We start from the raw sequence: 22,309 nt of genomic DNA on the forward strand, positions 1-22,309 counted from the left end.
GCCAATTCAATTGCTCTGGCTTCCGCCTTGGTCTTCCTTCTATGTCTGATGAACTTCGTTGCTTTAGGCAAATCTTGACATGAATTTCCTCCCTCTCATGATCAGAGTTGTTATCAGAACTTGAAGAATCAAAAGTTTTTGCACAGTACCATTCCTTTGTTCTGGTGCCTTCAGCTCTTTTATCAGTCCCTAATTTCTTCCATTAGTCCTTGAACTACAGCCAACATGGTCTCAGGAATCCCAGATCCTGACTGATCTGGTTGTGCTTTTTCAGAAGACTGGGTTTGTATCTTCTGAATGACTCGAGCATCAGAACTCTCTGGCTGCTCTGGCAGCTTCTTGGCTAAATCCTCCATGATTTTTGCCACCAATTCTCTGTGCTCTTACCATTCATCAACTACCTTTTCTTTACCCTTTGCCTTCCACACCTCTCTCTGCTAAGCCCATTTGCAACCTTCAAGACTGACTGGTTTTACCGGCTCATCTATGATTTCCTCAATGACCACCCCTTTACTACGTGTAACTGCCCGTACAGGAACTGGTTCTGGGGCCTTCGCCTCAGTAGCCGCAGTAGTAGGTGTTTTTGGACACTGAGCCACAAAATGCCCATACTTGCCACAAGTATAACAATTCAGGCTTCTGTTTTGAAAAGTACCACGACCCCAACCCCGGCCAGTATCTCCTTGTTATCTGCCACGCCAAGCACCAATGCCACTGGTACCTGATTTCTCTTCTTGGGGTACACTAGTAGTCTCTGGTCTAACTAGTTCAGCATTTGTGAATGCCACCACAGACAAATCTTTTCCCTTCTTGAAATGATGAATACAAATGCCACAGTTGTTCCATAAATGGCCATAGGCTTTGCATTAAGTACATTGTGGACACTCTCTAGAAACATGATCTTTGGATTTACACTTTGAACACCAAGTTTCCATTCTCCTCATTGGTTGTCTAATCTGGCTGATTTCCACAATGTGCCGGGCCATCTCATCAATTTTTCTAGACCAAGACCCCTTCTTGGCCTTGTCTTTTCTCTTTTCATCTAAGCTACTTTCCGAGCTACTGGAGGTGTTACTGGAATCGGAATTCTCAGTGGAAGAGCTACTACCACTAGACCTCCTTTTCTTTTGATTCTTCTCCTTCTTTGCCTATTGTTCGAGCTTCAGGGCGTGCTGTACCAAGTCATTGGATTTCTTTGTTGGTGCGGACACCTCCTGTTCCCTAAGCTTTTTACTGTGGGAACCATTTAAAAACCATGCTCGCAACCTCTTCTCTGATGGTGGTTCCTGCAGCAGCTGCCTGGTGAGCTCCTTGATTTTCTCAACATAACTTCTAATGATAATTTTTCTTGCTTTATCTTATCCAGTTCACAGAGGATATCCTCATCTCCTCTGTTGTCTGAATATTCCAGTCGGAAAGCTTTAAGTAGTTTGTTGTATGATCTGAAGTAGCAAGCTGGGTAATGGTAGTACCATTTCCTTGCTGCGTCCTTCAATGTATGAGGAAAGTATTCTCCCCAGTCATCTTCATCGATACTCTTTAACTCAGAAAACTGTTCAAAGGCTTGGGTATGAACATCCAGATCATCTTTCTTTCCACCTTTGAACACTGGAAAGGAAATTTTTAATGAAGAGGTATAATCATGTCGATCAGCACCGTTTCTGCCTCTTTTGACCTTAGGAACCTAACTCTTTCTTGAAGATTTCTTGTAATGGTCCGTATCGGCATCCCAATCAATTGCTTCAATAGTCTCAGTTTCTGTCTCCTCCCTGGATTTTCTACTGGAACTGTGGCGACTACCTTTACTGCCTTTGGATCCTTCATCCCTTTGTGTGGTCCAAGAACTCCTGGCCTTGCGTTCTTCCCTCTCAACCCTTCTTCTTCTGGACTGATTGGAGTACTGAGAATCCTTAGCTTCATCAACATGACTGTGCTCCTCCTGAGATTCAATATTAGTCACTGGTTCATTCTTAGGATTATAATCTCTTTCTGACTCCTCAGGGATAGGGTCAACATGGTAGGATGGTTTTCGACCACGACTGGTTTTTGGTGCCATCACTTCAGCTGAAAATTCTAACTAGGAGAAGAGGTTTCTAGTCAATGGGAAAATAGCTCTAACCACCGTGATCGCCAAAATGGAATTGGAGCTGATCTCTTTCAGATAGCTGATTCTAGTGTTAGAACTTACAGCTACTGGTAAGTCGTGAGTTCATTCAGAGAAACTGGGATAGAAGGTGAAAACTGGACTGAAATAGTTAACTGAATTGAAATAGTATACTGGAATGAGAAATAGACTGGATGACTAGTGGAAAAGTGTTTAGAGTTTAGAATCAGATTCATAGTTCATGAATAATCAGTACAAGGTATATCAGACTGAAGCTCAATTGACTACAATAGTTATGATTACAAAGTGGAGTTACAGGCGTAGAGATTGTAGCTCAGGAACTTCTTAGGAGGCTAAACAAGAAAACTAAGGAGTAAGAAGTCAAAAGACAAGCAGCCTGATTACAAAGTAATGGGTCTATTTATAGACTCTAGAATTTACTGTAGTAACTACCGTGGTAATTGCTGCTATGTGACCAATCCACTATTCGGCTTCCAGGAAATAGTTTCCGCCTGCTGGAGCTATCTTCGTCTTCTGCATTCCCCCTTCGAGCCTTTGAAGTTGAGGGTTGTCAATATTATCCAACAGCTCGTCCGCTTGTGATTTTGTGATACTCTCTGACTGGTTTTCCTGCTTCATCGCGAACCTGCAATAATGAAAACCACGTATTACTTTGATTTTATGCATGTTCAAATACAACAAATAACACCTAAAAACAATACAGAGTTGATTAAGGCACAACAATTCTTCCATTGCGATTCACCAGCAGCAAGTAGTCAGCTAGCTCGTTATTATCATGACTAGATTGATCGACATTGTCAAGATTTCCGCTTTCTTGACTCACGATCTGACACAACTCTCAGTGCAGTCAATGTTCCTAATTCGTTGCTGATCATCTGTGAAATTTTCCCTATGGTGGAAAGAATATCAAAGCACAATCGTCAACAAACACACCAACACTTGCACCACTTCAGAACATACTTTTTGAATCACCTCACAACTTACCGTTTCTATTTCTTGCCACCGCGAGAGGAGCCAGTTAGATCTTGGCTGACAACTCGCATAGATATTGTCACTCACAAATATGCTAACAACATCTTGATATGTCACCATCGTTGGAATACTTCCCGGTTTTGATCATTTCATGCAAAGTCAAAAGAAATTCATTTGCAAATGGATGCGTCAGTTTGAACTTCCAGAACATTAGGCTCTATCAAAGATTAATCGGTGTCAGACAAAGTCTACTTTTCAATTCATCAGCTACAATGCATACAACTCAATCCCCTTGCTAGCATCGTTGAATGAAATGTTATGTTTGACTTTTTGAAAGTGTGGCTTCCCTTGCTCTACCTTGGAAAGTGTGCAAGTTGAGTTGTTTCAAGGCACGACACAATATTGTTCCACCTACGAGAACTACCGTATCCCATCCCAAAATACACTTTTATTTTCCTATTGACCGTTATTAATGACGTAACCCATAGACGAGAAACCATTTGCAAGTGTAGATGGAATGAGGTTCCATCCCTCTCAGCAAACAAAATTCCAGCCAACCTTTCATGTTCCATGAATGCACCCATGCATTCCAAAAGCTTTGTATCAATATCCTGCCTGCCAAGAGAGATTGTAATACTCACTTCCATCACCTTCATCCTATCGGCAAGCAGCTTCTTCTTTCTTTCCTTTCTTTTCTTCAATGCATGCCCTTCATTCAGATTGCCATTCAAGTGTGCCTCTGCTTTCGGCCGCACCATATTTACTGTATGACCACACTCACCTTCCTATAGCCACCTCACTAGGCACACTACTTAAGTCAGGCGTTCATCACATAATCAAATGAAGCATGCAATATACTACATAATACACATTGACACAACAACAAGCCTCTGACATTCAGGTGTTTGCTTGAATTCTAGAATGTAGCACACACATGTGAGACATGCAACATAACATAAACACACATACACACACACACACACAGACCTCTGAGCACGTTGCTTCCATTTGCGCGTGCCACCAGCTCGGTTTGTTTCCCGCACCAAATCAATCCATCGAAGGTTGATAGATAACAAAACCCCTCTACTAATACTCTACCATGATTCGCCCGCCGTCTCTGCCACCTATCCTCCTCCCCTGCCTCCTAGACTTGCCGGCTGCATGTCTCTTTTCCAAACTGCGAAGGATCTTCTTTGATTCCCTCTCATCGATCTGCTTGCAAAATCGCGACGACATACTACACATCTAAAATTGCTACATGCACATTTTTATTTTTTTTTGAGATGGCAAGGGATTTCATGGGCTATGTTTCTACTATGATATCTTTTGGGTTAAGAGAATAGATTTGATCCTTTGAGATATGTTCATGGTTACCCCAACAACAACATATGTTGGTTGCTCTCAACCTTACAAGGACACATGTTCAGTAGTAGGTGGTTGATCTTTCGAGCTCTATGTCAAAATAATGGAAACATATTCGTGTATTTCTTAAGGGATTGGTGGATTTTCAATCTCAACTTGCAAAAATGCATGATAGGTGTATTTGTGAGGGTTATGGGCTTTAGCCTATGTTTGTGTGTAACATCTCTTGTCTAGTGGGATGTATAAGTGGCATAGAACCATGTGGTAGCATGTGGAGAAGGTATATTAGGCGTGTGGGTACCTATGGGGGCCATTACTAGAGGGTGTGGAGTCACCTAGAGATAATTAAGAGGTCCCTAAAGTGTCTTAAAAGGTCACCCACGAGTTCTCAAGTGCATTGGGTTAATTTGGAGCTTCTGTATGATGTCATTTATGAAGCCAAATGAGATTCCTACACTATCTCTATATAATGAGCCTCTTTTTACTCACTTTTATTCAATCTACTTATCAATTTTGTGATTACACTCTACTCCTTTCTCTAATCGTGTAATTAAGTTATCACTAGCATGTTAACATATGAATGACTCTCTAATTTATCCCCCCTAAACTCTACAATTGGTATCAGAGCCCACAATGGGATTAATATTTCTAATCTTGCTAATTAGATCCTTAATCCCTCTCTCTTACTCTCCTATATCTAGTTAAGTACTCCATTAGCAGCTTGATCATGTTCTTGAGATTTTGACCCCTTGGGCCACTACTCACTAACTGATTGGATGCTTGATTAGCATTAGGGATAGTTGATTTTTTAAAAGGCACTTCCATTAGCACTATAAAGCCTCTCTTAGGCATAGATGTACTTTCTCTCCATTCAAACATAATTTTGATGCACTCCATTATATGCTTCCTGCCCTATCCGCTTTCATTGCCCTAGCTACTTCATGCCTCATCGATGCCTGCATGCTTGCAAGTGGTCAATCTGTGGTCATCACTATCTGTTTGTCGTGGCCTAGCAGCCTTTCCACACGATACCAACCAAGAGCCTTGTTGCCCTTTGGGGGCCTTACCCATTGCACCAAGTGCCAACACCATAGTATTAAGTGCAAAGCCTATTAAGAGGTGATTCCCAATTATTATCATTTTTCTCTAAGGGCACTTAGAGCATGTTCTTAATAGGCTTTGCACTAAGTGCAAAGCCTACTAAGAGGTGATTCCCACTTTAAATTATCATTTTTCTCTAAAGGCACTTAGAGCTTGTTCTTGTGCCACAAATCTGAAGGCCCTCAGCCAAGAGCCTCTTCTCATCGCAAGACAAACGCCATCCACAACAAGGATACTCTACACATAGATAGGAAAAACTCTTCCCAATAGAGGAGCATCATTGTTATTTGCCTTTATAGCGTTGTGCACCAACCTTGCATACTTCATGAACTATATTATTTGTGCACAAATTTGGTTTCCACACTCAAAGCAACATATGTCTCTACATCTATCATGCTTAAGGATAGCTTTATGTGTGCTTATAAGGAGTAAATACAACAGATAAATCAAAAAGAAATTTTCCTTCAAGGGAGGAGGATTAGCAACAATTTCTTTTTATTTAGTTGCATTTCTATCCAATAAAGATCATGAGATAAATCAAAAAGAAATTTTCCTTCAAGGGAGGAGGATTAGCAACACTTTCTTTTTTATTTAGTTGCATTTCTATCCAATAAAGATCATGAGAAAGCCAAGATACTACATAAAAAATGACAAAACATTGAAGTTGAAAGATGAAGACTAAGGTAGAATGGTGGACAATCGATGGCAGTGATGAAGCTGAATTTTTCTTGTGCAATGGAGTCATGTTAGAACGAGCCTTTATCACCTGAGCATTGGTTAATTGTTTTCAAGTACAAGTACCAAAGAGCAACAAGATCTATTTAAACCATCTGCAACCACATCTGGTGGAAGACTACAGATTTCTATTCTCCAAAGTTTATCATGGCCCCCCTTCATATGGTGAATTGACCAACAAATTTTCTAGGTGCTACGCTTTTGAGAAATGCCATGCAACGAAAAAATACCTAGAATGCGGGGTAAACACTTGCATGTACATGATTCATAAACTTGTCATCATGTTTGTTGGCAAGAATTTGTTAAGTGGAAATATCGACTTGCAGAAGCTTCCACTTGGAAAAACATTAATGTTCTTACGAAGAAATATCCACTTTTGTTTTTGAGGAAAAAAACACTTCTCCAAGGGGGAAGTAATGTAAGGCCAAGGGTACCCGAGCCTCCAAAGGGGTGGGTCGAGGTAGGCTGGGTGGAGCAAATAGTTCCCAGCTCCCTCTGATCTTATACATCAAGTGAGAGAATGTGGGCAAGGTCCAACTCAAGAGAAAGGGTCCATGGAGGCTCCTTGGCAAGAAATGTAGTAGCCCTATCAAATGCAATTGACCTCAAGAGGGGCCTTGATCTTCATCAAACCAAAAATTGTGTGCAAGCCTGTTGATCATGAGAGAGCTATGCTAAAATTGATCACTTTTCCTCTTGACATCCATAGAAGCATACATTGAAGGATCACCCACTCTCATCCGCACAAGTAAGCATACATACAAATTGGATTCAATCAAATGTTCAGTAGATCATAAGATAGTTGTTGCAGTAGAGATGCCATAAAAACTCACCGTCTTGCAATTGATAACTTTGTGTCCACAAAAGCTTACATGGAATGAGGATAATGAGGTAGCATTCAAACTTCTTGGAGCATCGTGTTTGGCAAGAGTGTCTTGGTGATGTGGCTAGGATAAATGGACCATGCCACTATATCAAATGGGGTGCAGAGTGGCTTTGACCTTAGTCTTCCAATCATTGGATGAAGTAGTAATGAACTCAAGGCATGAAATAAGCTCTTTGCATTGAAAATAGTGAATATTCTTTCGGGCATCAACGCTCCCATGCTAAGAAATATGCCAAGAAGATGCAGATCAAGCTTATTGAAAGCCTACTTGTTTAATGGTCAGTGATGAGGTCTTGTTAACAAGCCAAGTTTAATAATTAATGTATGCCAGATGCGGCTTAAAATCACAAGAAGATGCCTTAATGATGCCAAAATGACTATGCTTGAAGTGAGCACAAATGAAATATTATGATCTAAAACTGTAGTTCTTAAAGCGCTCTACCGGCCTGTCTTTATGGCTCGTCGAGAGGAGCTACGATGAAGAAGTTATGGCAGTTTGTGCAGGTCGAGATCCATTGGCACATCAGCAGCGCACGTTCCTACGCGGTGATGCCGACGCTACTGCTTAGGGGAAAAGAAAGGGGGGTTCTATTTTAGGGATTGGAAGGGCTATCAACAAATACATAGAACGAGGAAGAGAAGGAGAGGTAGAACGAAGGGGAAAGGGAGGAGTGTGAGAAGGAAACAAAGAGAATTGCAAGTGAGAACGAACGGGAAAGGGAGGAGCGTGAGAAGGAAACAAGGAGAATTGCAAGTGATTGCGAAGAGGAAGGAGGAGGGCTATCAATGAGGGCAAGAGAGGGCATCAGAAGAGGTGGCTAACAACGCGGAGAAGGCGGGGAAGAGCTCCATATCTCTCACTCTCGTCCTCAAGTCAAGCAAGCTTTTCTTTCTCCCTTTCAAGCTTGAACGAAGCAAACAAAGCAAGGTTTTCTCTTTCGCTCTCTCGCTCTCTCTCGCTCGCTCTCATCCCCGAAGCAAGCAAAAACGAGGAGAGCAACCAAGGAGAATTGGGATGCAAAGGGAAGGTGAGCTCAAGGGGAGCTTAACGAAGGAGGATGGTCGAAGCAAGTAAGAAGCTTGAGGAAAAACTCGAGTCGAGGTCAAGGAGGGAAATTTCTCTCTCTCTCCCTCTCTCTCTCTCTCTCTCTCTCTCTCTCTCTCTCTCTCTCTCTCTAGTTCTCGTCAAATCAAGAAGCAAGGGGTGAAGTGATTAGAGAAAATCAAGGTCGAGAAGAGCTTGTCAAGGCTTGAGCAAGCCAAGGCTTGGTCGAATCAAAAACAAAGCAAGGTAAGAAGCAGGAGGAAGTTACAACTAGAGAATGGCAATTAAGCCAGTCTAAAGCATTGATCATTCAGGCGGTGAACTGAATTGAAGACTGTGGAATCCATGGGGCAATCGAAGCAGATGAAGCGACATGAGAAAAATTTCCATCACCGTCATCCATTAGAGATTGAATTAGCATTTTTCTAAGTCCGGTGTCGTGAACGGCCCGGTTAATCCTGTAAACGGGAGCTTAAACTCCTAGTTAGCAGCTGATCCAAGTGACGGTGTTGTTAACAGCCCGCCTTGGCTAAGGACTAAGTTGTACTCAAAGTAATATTCAATTAGTTGATGATTGCGGTGATTGGCAGAGCTATTAGTGTCTCTTGTTCTCTCTCTTTAACACCTCCCACAGCCAGAGGCCCGGCGCCTGCCTGGCTCACGTAACGAACACGTATCCCCCGACATCTTTGGTGAACTCGACGTGAAACGAAGCAGGGCGGGAGGTAAAGATGGAGATTACCGAGCAATTGAAGCAATTTATTGATGATTTCAGTTTGAATGGATTTGATAAAAATTTGGTAGTTACAGATTTGCTAAAAATGATGGAATTGGTTCAGGGGTATCTAGAGGAAGCACAAGCCATGCATATAAAAAAACATATTGATGATGCTGTACAGCTAGCACTTGATGCTGTTCGGGAGCAGTATTATATTTTTCAAGGATATGATCTAGAAGGTTTTATTGCATGTTACGAAGCTGAGATGAAGAGCCGAAATGTTCCAGAAGATCGGATGATTGCAGCTTTTGAGGAGGTTGTAAACTCGGATTTTAAAAAGCAGGTTCAAGAACTGGCAGAAGCATATCACACACGGTGGGAGTATTTTGTAGAGGAATTTATTTATGAAAGCTCAAGGATTCTAGATCGGGAAATAAAGGAGATTACTGAACGAAGTAAGGTTGTCTTCAGTAAAGGTGAAGGGGATCACATGCAGATCCTCAACTATGATGACTTCTAGGAGCATATTTATGCAAGAAGTAAAGCCAAAGAAAATGTTGAGCTGGAAGTAGCAGATTCAGTTCGAGAAGAGCTTATTTTCAGCAACGAAGAAAAGGTAAACGATGAATTTGATGCTGAAACAGGCTTATATGAATTTTTTCCAAAGATTGCTCGCATGGACGCTACCTCTAATAATGGCTTCAGTGAAGACATAGACTGTATAGCAATTGTTTCGCAAGTTGTTGAACTTGACATGCGTTATTCTCAAGGAGTTTATCAAGTAGATGAGCCTCTAAAGGATATTATTGAAACTATTTGCATTATAGCCGAGCAGGATAACATGTCTGCCTACAGATGATTTCATAATGAAAGCTATTATATACACAGTAGCTGATGCAGTGACCAAGATTGTGGACCCAGCACAGGATGAGCTTGAGGATGTCAATGAACCTATGATTTCTACTAACAATATGCTGGCAGATGTTGCTATCATAGAAGAGGATGCTATAATCGGTGAATTTTTATCTAGATCTGAAGGAGATGTTTATGGCAGTATAGAAGAGCTTTCGGATGTGTACCTCTTCAGAGGGGGTGCCAAATGAGCCTTTACAGTGCTATGATGTATTGCTAAGTAACATGGATGCAGATGAGGAAGCAGAGGATGATATGGATGAGTATGAAGAATGCTTAGATCATGCTGATTGTGAGCAGATTATTGCTAGGGATTTTACATATACGCTTGTACATGGGCTGCATGAGGAGATAACTCCTACAGTTTTGAGTAATGTTGAGACATCTAAGGGTGATTTTCCCGAGGATGTTATGGATGGACATCTACATGATAAAGCTATTTTCCATGATCAAGTTGAAATTACAACATGTAAAAATTCCTTTGATGATACAGGTCCAAAGATTCCCAAGGTTTTTCATGATAACTCTGAAGCTAGAAGGGGTGATGATGTTAAATCATCCTTGATACTGCATAAAATGCACAGGGTTTTCCATTTGCTTGGACAATGTGCCATATGTGGCTGGATTTGGACGCTATTCCTTTTGATGCTTAGGTTAGTGATGTCTTGGCTGCCAGTAAAAGGAAGCCAGATTTCTTTAATGCTTTTTGGTAACGAGCTTAAGTTGCCAAAAGTTTATGAGATGTGGGTGCTGTACTATGCTTCAGGTGAAACTCTAGTATATTGCGGAGCCCATCAATGCTATGTGATCTCAATGGTGTTTGATCCAGGAGATTCTAAGGATGTTCATAAGCAGATTTAATATGGATGGATACTGCTAAGTATGCATAGTAATTGCGTGCTATTTAAAGCAGGGATAGCATATTTGCACCAGAAATGCTTGATGTTGATTGATACAGGAAATGTATTCTCATGTGGAAGTTATGTTGCTCCAGTATTTGGGCAATTCCTTATTATCCCATTTGATCCCGGGGGCTACTAAAGTGCAGGTTGCAGATATGGAGGATACCAAAAGCTTGATGTAGCAGGCTGCATGATGCAAGGTTTTGTTTTCTAGATTATGTTAAGTCAAAAGAGTGTTTGGTTATGCGTTCAATAAGATTACATGGTTGGCTTCCAACTGACTTCTTTGGACACTTGATGAAGTATCTTCATATCTTTTGAGTTGGTTCTGCTACCAGAACTTGAGGTAAAGGAATTGAGAGCCATTCCGTGTGCAGACAGAGTAAGGCATACTTGAGCTTGATAGGGTTCCCTTAAGAGAGCTTAATGGTCAAGCCGTGTGCATCATTAACTGGAGCACTTGAGTCTGGTGGGGTTCACTAAATAGAATTTCCATAATTGAATGCTTTGAAGATACGATAGATAAGTTCAAAGATTTTTGATGGGCAGGAGATTCTAAGGATGTTCGTAAGCAGATTCAATATGGATGGATACTATTAAGTATGCATAGTAATTGCGTGATATTTGAAGCAGGGATAGCATATTTGCACCAGAAATTCTTGATGTTGATTGATACAGGAAATGTATGCTCATGTGGATGTTATGTTGCTCCAGTATTTGGGCAATTCCTTATTATCCCATTTGATCCCGGGGGCTACTAAAGTGCAAGTTGCAGATACGGAGGATACCAGATGCCTGATGTAGCAGGCTGCATGATGCAAGGTTTTGTTTTCTAGATTATGTTAAGTCAAAAGAGTGTTTGGTTATGCGTTCAATAAGATTTTATGGTTGGCTTCCAACTGGCTTCTTTGGACAATTAATGAAGTATCTTCACATCTTTTGAGTTGGTTTTGCTACCAAAACTTGAGGTAAAGGACTTGACGGCCATTCTGTGTGCAGACAGAGTAAGGCATACTTGAGCTTGATAGGGTTCCCTTAAGAGAGCTTAATGGTCAATCCGTGTGCATCATTAACTGGAGCACTTGAGTCTGGCGGGGTTCACTAAATAGAATTTTCATAATTGGATGCTTTGAAGATACGACAGATACAGTTCAGAGATTTTTGATGGGCAGCGACCTAATGATTAAGCTAGAACATTGATGATAGGGTATAAGCCTTATTTCATTTTTCATATAGTTACATGAGTCTGATGATGGGAAAGAGCTTAAGGTACCCATAGCAGATGCACATTTAAGTGTTGTTGGCACAGACTAGAGGTTGTGCAGGTTCAAAGGGGGTGGATGTCGTGCATCTCCGCTCCCATGCTGAGAAATATGCCAAGAAGATGCAGATCAAGCTTATTGAAAGCCTACTTGATTAATGGTCAGTGATGAGTGCTTGTTAACAGGCCAAGTTTAATGATTAATGTTTGCCAGATGCGGCTTAAAAGGGCCAACAAATGCCTTAATGATGCCAAAAATGATTGTGCTTGAAGTGAGCACAAATGTAATATTATGATCTAAAACTGTAGTGCTTGAAGCGCTCTACCGGCGTGTCTTTATGGCTCCTCGATAGGGGCTAGGATGAAGAAGTTATGGCAGTTTGAAGTTCAAGTCGATTGCAGATCCGTACCGGATTGGGCAACTATAGCTGAGGTGAAAAAATTGAAATGAATGCATCGGGCTAAAGTGCTCAATTTCTAGAGCGCGTCGGTCTTTTCAGATCAGTGATCGGATTTACGGTTGCCAAGATATTGGCCGTTAAAGATTCACCGGGGGTCGGTTCTGTACCAGTCCGGTCCGCACGATCGGTGTGGCATTTTGGAGTTTTTAGCTATAGCCAGGGTTTCAAATGCAGTAGAATAAGTGCTCGAGGTAGCAATGCTTTGGTTGAGATGTATGCTGGATGTGATGCACTTCAGAGCGCGCAATAAGTGCTTGAGTGGGTTTTTAAAAAAAGGGTTGTCTCTTGCTGTTCAAGACCTCGATACGAACAACGAGACTCATGATGAGATTGCTTGACATCGGCTACTGAAGAAATTTGTTGTGTGTTGCAATATATTGGTCAATGTTTACACCAAATGTGGTGTCTTATGTAAGCATAAATTCCTTTATGAGGTCTCACTAAAAGATGCCATGTTGATGGCAAGGGAGTCATGAAAATTTTACTCGAATGTGGAGGGCTTTCGGTGCCTTGGTTAATATGTATACTAAATGTGGTACTCAAGTGTGGTGCCCAAGGGCCAATGACCGCCCAAGCCAACTTAAGTGGCCGCCCACTATGGGTTGTGAATGGCCGTACACTTTAGGGGATTTTGAATGTGAAAGAGGGAAAAAAAAGAAAGGCATGGCGGCGTGAGGCAGCGTGCGGACAACAGCGGCGGGAATGAGCTCGCACTGGGCGACAAGGAGCTCGGTTGAGCACGAAAAAGAAGCGAGAGCTGCTCTTCCTGCCTAGGCGCTCCTTTTTGGGCCGGCTTTCGCGACATTTGGTGCAGGTCGGGATCCATTGGCACACCAGCAGCGCGCGTTCCTATGCAGTGAAGCCGACGCTACTGGTTAGCGGGGAAAGAAAGGGGGGGGGGGGGGGGGGGGGCTATTTTAGGGATTGGAAGGGCTATCAACAAATATATAGAACGAGGAAGAGAAGAAGAGGTAGAACGAAGGGGAAAGGGAGGAGCGTGAGAAGGAAACAAGGAGAATTGCAAGTGAGAACGAAGGGGAAAGGGAGGAGCATGAGAAGGAAACAAGGAGAATTGAAAGTGATTGCGAAGAGGAAGGAGGAGGGCTATCAATGAGGGCAAGCGAGGGAATCAGGAGAGGAGGCTATCAACGCGGAGAAGGCGGGGAAGAGCTCCATCTCTCTCGCTCTCTTCCTCGAGGCAAGCAAGCTTTTCTTTCTCCCTTTCGAGCTTGAACGAAGCAAACAAAGAAAGGCTTTCTCTTTCTCTCTCTCTCTCTCTCTCTCTCTCTCTCTCTCTCTCTCTCTCTCTCTCTCTCTCTCTCTCTCTCTCTCTCTCTCTCTCTCTCTCTCTCTCATCCCCGAAGCAAGGAAAAACGAGGAGAGCAACCAAGGAGAATTGGGATGCAAAGGGAAGGTGAGCTCAAGGGGAGCTTAACGAAGGAGGATGGTCGAAGCAAGTAAGAAGCTTGAGGAGAAACTCAAGTCAAGGTAAAGGAGGGAAGTTTCTCTCTCTCTCTCTCTCTCTCTCTCTCTCTCTCTCTCTCTCTCTCTCTCTCTCTAGTTCTCGGCAAGGCAAGAAGCAAGGGGTGAAGTGATTAGAGAAATCAAGGTTGAGAAGAGCTTGTCGAGGCTTGAGCAAGCCAAGGCTTGGTCGAATCGAAAACAAAGCAAGGTAAGAAGCAGGAGGAAGTTACAACTAGAGAATGGCAATTAAGCCGGTCTAAAGCATTGATCATTGAGGCGGTGAACTGAATTGAAGACTGTAGAATCCACGGGGCAATCGAAGCAGATGAAGCGACATGAGAAAAATTTCCATCACCGTCATCCATTAGAGATTGAATTAGCATTTTGCTAAGTCCGGTGTCGTGAACGTCACGGTTAATCCTGTAAACGGGAGCTTAAACTCCTAGTTAGCAGCTGATCCAAGTGACGGTGTTGTTAACAGCCCGCCTTGGCTAAGGACTAAGTTGTACTCAAAGTAATATTCAATTAGTTGATGATTGCGGTGATTGGCAGAGCTATTAGTGTCTCTTGTTCTCTCTCTCTTTAACACTAGAATGGTAACAGGACACTTTTATGTCCTTGGACACTTTTGTGTCCTGTTAAGTGACCATTTTGATTGAATTATTTGAAGAGTATGAAAATGAATTTCTAGGTGCTATATATCCACAAAGTTGCCTTATGAGCTGAAAAAAACTTAGCATTTTTTTTTTAGTATCGATCTCACCATTAACCCTACTCTTGCACAAGATTTTTGAACCTAAACTGTGTGAAAAAACGGGTCCTGTTTTTTGGCTTTTTTTCAATTTTTGGCAACTATACCACTCTAAACTTCATGTTTGTGAGGTTTAGATGGCTAGAGGTTAGGCCTTTATAATTCTCAACATGTTTTGATGCTTGTAGGGAGAGCTAAGTGTTAAAATTGAAAGTTATGACCAATTTACAAGAATTGCATAATCTTGTTTTTTTGGCCAAAATTAGCACTTTTATGATTTTTTTGGTGGCTTTCTTGATATCCAAATTCAATTTTGATTGTGTAAGTGTAATGTATAACATAAAGCTAATCTTCCTTGAGTTTTGGGGGACCTAATATGCTATATAGCATAGTATATGATGATGGTTGAGTTTTTTGATTGCTGAAGAATACGATACATTTTAGAGTAGCAAGTATAACTTTCTCAATATTGCTAGTTCTTAGGCCAATTGTGTGTATTTTGTAGGTAGTAACCATATCTAATCATAGACTGCAAACTTGGCTAGATATTGAGTAGTTTCTATGGGTTTCTAGAGGTCATAATGCTAAACCCAGTTTTTTCATGTTTGCTGTATTTAGCACTTTATCATTGCCCCCAAGGTTCCAATTGTAAGAGATCCATTATCCTTTTGACATGCTCCATGTCTCCTTTTGAATCTAGAGGCCCAAAGGCAACTAAGAAAACATGTATATAGTATCTTTATTGAGCGTGACTATAGAAATTTTGATGAGAGGTCCGTAGAATGGCAAAAATGCAACTTTTTTGTACCTATTTTTTTTGCCCAAAAAAAAATTAGTGAGGTAGAAGCAACGATATGTTTTGGTCACCAACCCATTGAAGTTGACGGGGCATTTTATCTCATGTCCTACAAAAATCTCCACTCTTATTTATATGCAATCAACCATAAGAAATTGTTGTATTGGGAAAAATATGTTTTGGTCACCAACCCATTGAAGTTAACGGGGCATTTTATCTCATGTCCTACAAAAATCTCCACTCTTATTTATATGCAATCAACCATAAGAAATTGTTGTATTGGGAAAAATGCACTGGTTCATCAACTTTGGAGGCTTGTAGTGACCAAGGGATGAGAAAAATTACAAGTTTCTCATTTTTTCCATATGTAGTAGTTATTGAACTATAAGCTCATGAAAGGATTTTTCAAAATGAGTGGATGTACTATGGTTTTGGATTTTTTTCCCAAAACCCTGAAAAGACACTTTTATGTCCTGTTAGGTTACCATTCTAGTGTTAACACCTCCCACAATCAAAGGCCCGGCGCCTGCCTGGCTCACGTGGCGAACACATATCCGCCGACATCTTTGGTGAACTCGACGTGAAACGAGCCGAGGTGGGAGGTAAAGATGGAGATTACAGAGCAATTGAAGCAATTTATTGATGATTTCAGTTTGAATGGATTTGATAAAAATCTGGCAGTTACAGATTTGCTAAAAATGATGGAATTGGTTAAGGAGTATCTACAGGAAGCAAAAGCCATGCAGATAAAAAAGCAGATTGATGATGCTGTAGAGCTAGCACTTGATGCTGTTCGGGAGCAGTATTATATTTTTCAAGGATATTATCCAGAAGGTTGTATTGCATGTTACGAAGTTGAGAGGAAGAGCCGAAATGTTCCAGAAGATCGGATGATTGCAGCTTTTGAGGAGGTTGTAAACTCGGATTTTAAAAAGCAGGTTCAAGAACTGGCAGAAACATATCCCACACGGTGGAAGTATTTTGCAAAGGAATTTATTTACGAAAGCTCAAGGATTCTAGATCGGGAAATAAAGGAGATTACTGAACAAAGTAAGGTTGTCTTTAGTAAAGGTGAAGGGGATCAAATGCAGATCCTCAACTACGATGAATTCTGCGAGCATATTTCTGCAAGAAGTAAAGGCAAAGAAAATGTTGAGCAGAAAGTAGCAGATTCAGGTCGAGAGGAGGCTATTTTGAGCAACGAAGAAAAGGTAAACGATGAATTTGATGTTGAAACAGGCTTATATGATTTTTTTTTCAATGATTGCTCGCATGGACGCTACCTCTAATAATGGTTTCAGTGAATACATAGACTGTACAGCAAGTGGTTCGCAAGTTGTTGACCTTAGATGAGCCTCTACAGGATATTATTGAAACTATTTGCATTATAGCCGAGCAGGATAACATGTCTGTCTACAGATGATTTCATAATGAAAGCTATTACACAGTAGCTGATGCAGTGACCAAGATTGTGGACCCAGCACAGGATGAGCCTGAGGATGTCAATGAACCTATGATTGCTACTAACAATATGCTGGTAGATGTTGCTATCATAGAAGAGGATGCTATAATCGATGAATTTTTATCTAGATCTGAAGGAGATGTTTATAGCAGTATAGAAGAGCTTTCGGATGTGTGTACCTCTTCAGAGGGGGTGCCAAATGAGCCTTTACAGTGCTATGATGTATTGCTAAGTAACATGGATGCAAATGAGGAAGCAGATGATGATATGGATGAGTATGAAGATTCCTTAGATCATGCTGATTGTGAGCAGATTATTGCTAGGGATTTTACATATACCCTTGTACATGGGCTGCATGAGGAGATAACTCCGACAGTGTTGAGTAATGTTGAGACTTCTAAGGGTGATTTTCCCGAGGATGTTATGGATGGAGATCTACATGATGAAGATGTTTTCCATGATCAAGCTGAAATTCCAACATGTAAAAATTCCTTTGATGATACAGGTCCAAAGATTCCCAAGGTTTTTCATGATGACTTTGAAGCTAGAGGGGGTGATGATGTTAAATCATCCTTGATACTGCATAAAATGCACAGGGTTTTCTACGTGCTTGGACAATGTGCCAGATGTGGCTAGATTTGGATGCTATTCCTATTGATGCTTATGTTAGTGATGTCTTGGCTACCAGTAAAAGGGAGCCAGATTTCTTTAATGCTTTTTGGTAACGAGCTTAAGTTGCCAAAAGTTTATGAGATGTGGGTACCGAACTATGCTTCGGGTGAAGCTTTAGTATATTGCGGAGCCCATCAATGCTATGTGATCTCAATGGTGTTTCATCCAGGAGATTCTAAGGATGTTCGTAAGCAGATTCAATATGGATGGATACTGCCAAGTATGCATAGTAATTGCGTGCTACTTGAAGCAGGGATAGCATATTTGCACCAGAAATGCTTGATGTTGATTGATACAGGAAATGTATGCTCATGTGGATGTTATGTTACTCCACTATATGGGCCATTCCTTATTATCCCATTTGATCTCGGGGGCTACTAAAGTGCAAGTTGCAGATACGAAGGACACCAAATGCCTGATGTAGCAAGCTGCATGATGCAAGGTTTTGTTTTCTAGATTATGTTAAGTCAAAAGAGTGTTTGGTTATGCGTTCAATAAGATTACATAGTTGGCTTCCAACTAACTTCTTTGGACAATTGATGAAGTATCTTCATATCTTTTGAGTTGGTTCTGCTACCAAAACTTGAGGTAAAGGACTTGACAGCCATTTCGTGTGCAGACAGAGTAAGGCATACTTGAGCTTGACAAGGTTCCCTTAAGAGAGCTTAATGGTCAAGCCGTGTGCATCATTAACTGGAGTACTTGAGTCTGGCGGGGTTCACTAAACATAATTTCCATAATTGAATGCTTTGAAGATACGACAGATACAGTTCAGAGATTTTTGATGGGCAGCTACCTAATGATTAAGCTAGAACATCGATGATAAGGTATAAGTCTTATTTCATTTTTCGTACTGTTACATGAGTATGATGATGGGAAAGAGCTTAAGGTACCCGTAACAAATGTAGATTGAAGTGCTGTTGGCACGGACTGGAGGCTATGCAGGTTTAGAGGAGGTGGATGTCGTGCATCTCCGCTCCCATGCTAAGAAATATGCCAAGAAGATCCAGATCAAGCTTACTGAAAGCCTACTTGATTAATGGTCAGTGATGAGGACTTGTGAACAGGCCAAGTTTAATTGAATTGATAAAAAATGTCAATAAAACAAATGAAGGATCGAAGTTGTCTTTGCATGGCCATCTCTAAGAACTAATTTGGTAAAATGTGCATAATTTTACAAAATTGACTCAATAGTAAACTTTAAAAAAAAAAAACACTCATAAACTTCTTTGAAAAATCCCTCAATAGATATGTAATGAGCCTATCAGACTCCTATGTTGCTTACATAAAGACTGACAACCTTTAATACTCGCCCAAGTTAAGTAGTGAACTACAATTTTACACAAAAACGGCTATTTTTAAAAAAGTGAAAATTCTATTTTTAGCATTTTTAACTCAAATATGACTCAGAGTCTTAAGACACTTCTTAACAAGATACTCAAGAAGTTTCATGAAGTTTTTATGCCATATGCAAAAGTTATGCTTAAATTACTAGAATCTAGGCATGAGCCACTATCACAACATGTAAGAAATCCCTGAGTAGCTAAAGCGCCCTCCTCCCTTGACATTCACTCAACAACCATCGACAACTCTTCTAGATGGACAACAATTTATAAGGTTCAGCATAGAGTAGATTCTCCATTACAAAACCATACCAATATCTTGATCACTGAGCATACTATAGAAGCCTTGAGATGCCCTTGGTTTCCTTTCCCCAATGCCCTGAGCAGGTTGTGAAGGAAACTAAAAAGTCGATGATGCCCACTTGCCTGTGCCTATGCTAGCTCACAAATTTATTCTCATGCTAGCTATTCTAGTGTTCAAGAGAGAGAGCATTCACCAATGTGTAGCAAAAACACTCCAACCCCTATACACTCATGGAATCATCCAAACCTACGCAACTTTCGAGTAACTCAATTCTCTACATCGTATGCTTTAGTCCCCCTTTTGCCTCACATTTGCAAAGGTTCATCGACAACTTAACCACAAAGGTCTCAAACTCAAGCTACATAAACTAGCAATAAAATTGTCACCCCACTTTCCTTGTGATGTCATTTCTTGCTGTGAAACAATTTTTGCCTGAATAACTTTGAGCCACTTCCTTCTCATTTCTAGATTGATAAGGTACTCTATAAGTAAATTGGCACAGACAACTGCCAAAATTTCCTTCCTTCATAATGAAGAAGCTAGCCCCCATGGAAAATTGATCTTCTGGCTACTCTGGTGAAACATCTCCATTGTCGTCCAAGTCTGTCACATGTGCTCAACGTGAGTCTTCTCACCGATGCCAATGTCTTGGGGATTGTATTTAGTCAACACCACAACTTGGTCATGGCACAGGTTCTTGGATGTTTCTAACAAAATCTAAATTAGAGAGAGAGAGAGAGAGAGAGAGTCGCTCGTGAGGACAAATAGCCAATTTGCTGCTACACCCATCAGCAAGCAGTTCGTCATCTTCAAAATTATGTGTGAGATTATCAATGGCCATACACAACGTCAGGACAAATGCAGCTCTCTCTCTCTCTCTCTCTCTCTCTCACAGACAAACCTTCACAAAAAGATCCGCTCCAAACTGCTACCTGCATCGAATTGCATCGAATCCGCTCCAAACTGCGAACGTTCGAACTGCCTCTGCGCATATGGAAGCTTTTGACGACAGCGCGTTCCCCTTTTCATGGAGTTAATTTGCATGATTCGATTCCAAAGGTATCTTTGAACTTGAAGCAAAGTGAGTTGGAGACCATTCCTGCTTGGTGGATTCTCCACCTCTGCATTGTGCTCTTTGAACATCGTGATGACTATCTAGCCTACCTGCCATGGCCATTCCGCAATCGCTACACCTGCAATTTCTTCACCTCCTCCGCCTCAATCCTTCTGACGACCACACCATTGCTTCCTGCAGCGAAAGGATGGGGGGCTTGCAACTGGGGCCTACTATGTACAAAGGGAGAGAGAGCGACGCGCCAACTCCACATCCGGGCTTGCCTTTCCAAAGACGAGAGAGAGCTGGTCTGTTTTCATGATTGCCATGCAACCTGGCAACAAGACGCCAGCCATCTCAGGTCGCTGACACTAGAAATGATTGTTGTGAGACAGGAAAAAGTCCGAGCGTAGTTGTTGGGCTGCACGATGCTCTGCGCCCCCTTCCCCTTGTCCATCACCATGAATACTGCCCAGGTCCACCATGGGCACAAAGGCGGACGATATCTCTCGCTGTTTGTAGCTGCACAGGTCCAGCAGGAGGAGCGAGTGATGCAGACGCGAGAACTCACCTTCCCTCCCTCCCTCCCTCCCTCTCTCTCTCTCTCTCTCTCTCTCTCAAGCCATACAGGATATCCCCCTCTTCCTCGTGTGGCCTACTGTCTCCTCTGTCCCTCCAGCTTCGCTCTCAGGCCATGAAAATCTCTCTCTTTCTCTCTCTCTCTCTCTCTCTCTCTCTCTCTCTCCCCCCTCCCGACTTGGTGACCACAGCTAGGACCAGTTGCCTCGCTTGCCACCTACCACATCCTCGTTCGCTTGCATTCTTGTACCCTGCACACAAACCAGAGGCCTTACACCAGCCCACCTGGGCAAATAAACGATACAAACTCGGGGTTGCGACGTAGACAGAGAGCTCAGATCTTAGAGAGAGAGAGAGAGAGAGAGAGAGAGAGAGAGAGATGCACCTGAACCAGGCACTGCAGAGAAACAAGAGGGCGAGTGAGAGATATGCTACAGGTCCATTGGGGTTTTCCCTGGAGAGAAAAGAGAGGGAGACAGGCAAAACTGCTGTGCCTCTTGTTGAATCTACCAGACGAAAATCAATCTCTCTCTGTCTCTCTGCGATTACCCTAACGCATTCCATCGCTCTGCCTCTCTATTATGTCCACATGTCCTCCACCTCTCTTTTTTTATCTCTCTCTTCCAACTATATCGAAAAATATCCCTGTGAACCTACCCACCACGACTCCCGTCTAGGCGGAACCCCCCATTCCGGCCACGCTTTCCTTCTCGTTTTATTACTTTGTTCCCAAAATACCCCTGCTCACGAGATTAAATTTCTCTAAACGTAAATGGGTGAAAGTATGTGTAGGTGTGCAAGCAACAACATGTATGTGGCATCATGTAGCTTGAAGCATTCTATCTCGGATGTTGGTTGAATTTGAATGTGGCTGGATTTTCTAGGTAGCATTTCCAGGTAGCAGTGATCCATGTTTTAACATGCTTCATGCACATGTAGAAGCGATGTATGCTTGCCTCTGAGTGTATGGCAAGATAACCAAAGGGGGCTTGGCCTAGTGGTTAAAGTGAATGGGTGGGTGCGTAAGGACCCAGGTTCAACCCCTCGTGATATGGTTTGCCCTCTATTAGGGAGGGTATTGCCAAAAAAAAAAAAAAAAGTGTGGCAAGATAATCGTGGATTGTAACTATTAATTATGCATGTGTGAGTTTATAATTTATTTCTAGAATGTATATGCATTGTGCACATCTAATTGATCACCCTTGTGAATGCTTTATAAAAATGCATCATCCAGTTTGAAGCATTATGCAGCTTGAAGCATGAATGCAGATTTTATCAAGTGTGTGTGCATGCTTATACGAATGCATCATGCAGGTTCAAGCATGAGTGCATTTAACTATTGATGTTGTATCTATATGTCGGTCAGAATCTAAGGTTATGCCAGATACCAGGTTTTAAAGCATC

The 22,309-nt window shown here is 41.7% G+C and overlaps 1 protein-coding gene across 2 annotated transcripts; it reads right to left on the reverse strand.

Annotated features, from left to right (window-relative positions):
• Positions 1-2,305: 2,305 nt before the first annotated feature.
• Positions 2,306-21,535, reverse strand: LOC147452101 (uncharacterized). 2 transcript variants are annotated; one of them, XM_086518881.1, is made up of 3 exons: positions 21,291-21,535; positions 21,127-21,156; positions 18,619-20,848 (listed from the first exon to the last, which is right to left on the reverse strand). In XM_086518881.1, exons 1-3 carry the CDS (start codon positions 21,467-21,469, stop codon positions 20,698-20,700), a joined length of 360 nt encoding a protein of 119 aa, XP_086375007.1. In that variant the 5' UTR covers positions 21,470-21,535; the 3' UTR covers positions 18,619-20,697. The 2 variants fall into 2 exon arrangements, with proteins under 2 accessions (XP_086375006.1, XP_086375007.1); XM_086518880.1 differs by lacking the exons at positions 18,619-20,848; positions 21,127-21,156 and adding an exon at positions 2,306-2,750 and having other exon boundaries at positions 21,291-21,520.
• Positions 21,536-22,309: the final 774 nt, after the last annotated feature.

Source organism: Adiantum capillus-veneris, chromosome 8 (genome assembly GCF_014529385.1).
Source record: "Adiantum capillus-veneris isolate H3 chromosome 8, ASM1452938v2, whole genome shotgun sequence".
Classification (NCBI taxonomy): Eukaryota; Viridiplantae; Streptophyta; class Polypodiopsida; order Polypodiales; family Pteridaceae; genus Adiantum; species Adiantum capillus-veneris.

Excerpts from the sequence above, each read along its gene's own strand:
- LOC147452101 (XM_086518881.1), bottom strand. The coding sequence starts at position 21,469 with ATGGAATGCGTTAGGGTAATCGCAGAGAGACAGAGAGAGATTGATTTT. Across the intron at positions 21,157-21,290 it reads CTCTGCAGTGCCTGGTTCAG|GGTACAAGAATGCAAGCGAA; the intron begins GTGCATCTCTCT and ends GTTTGTGTGCAG. Across the intron at positions 20,849-21,126 it reads TGCAAGCGAACGAGGATGTG|CTACAAACAGCGAGAGATAT; the intron begins GTAGGTGGCAAG and ends GGACCTGTGCAG.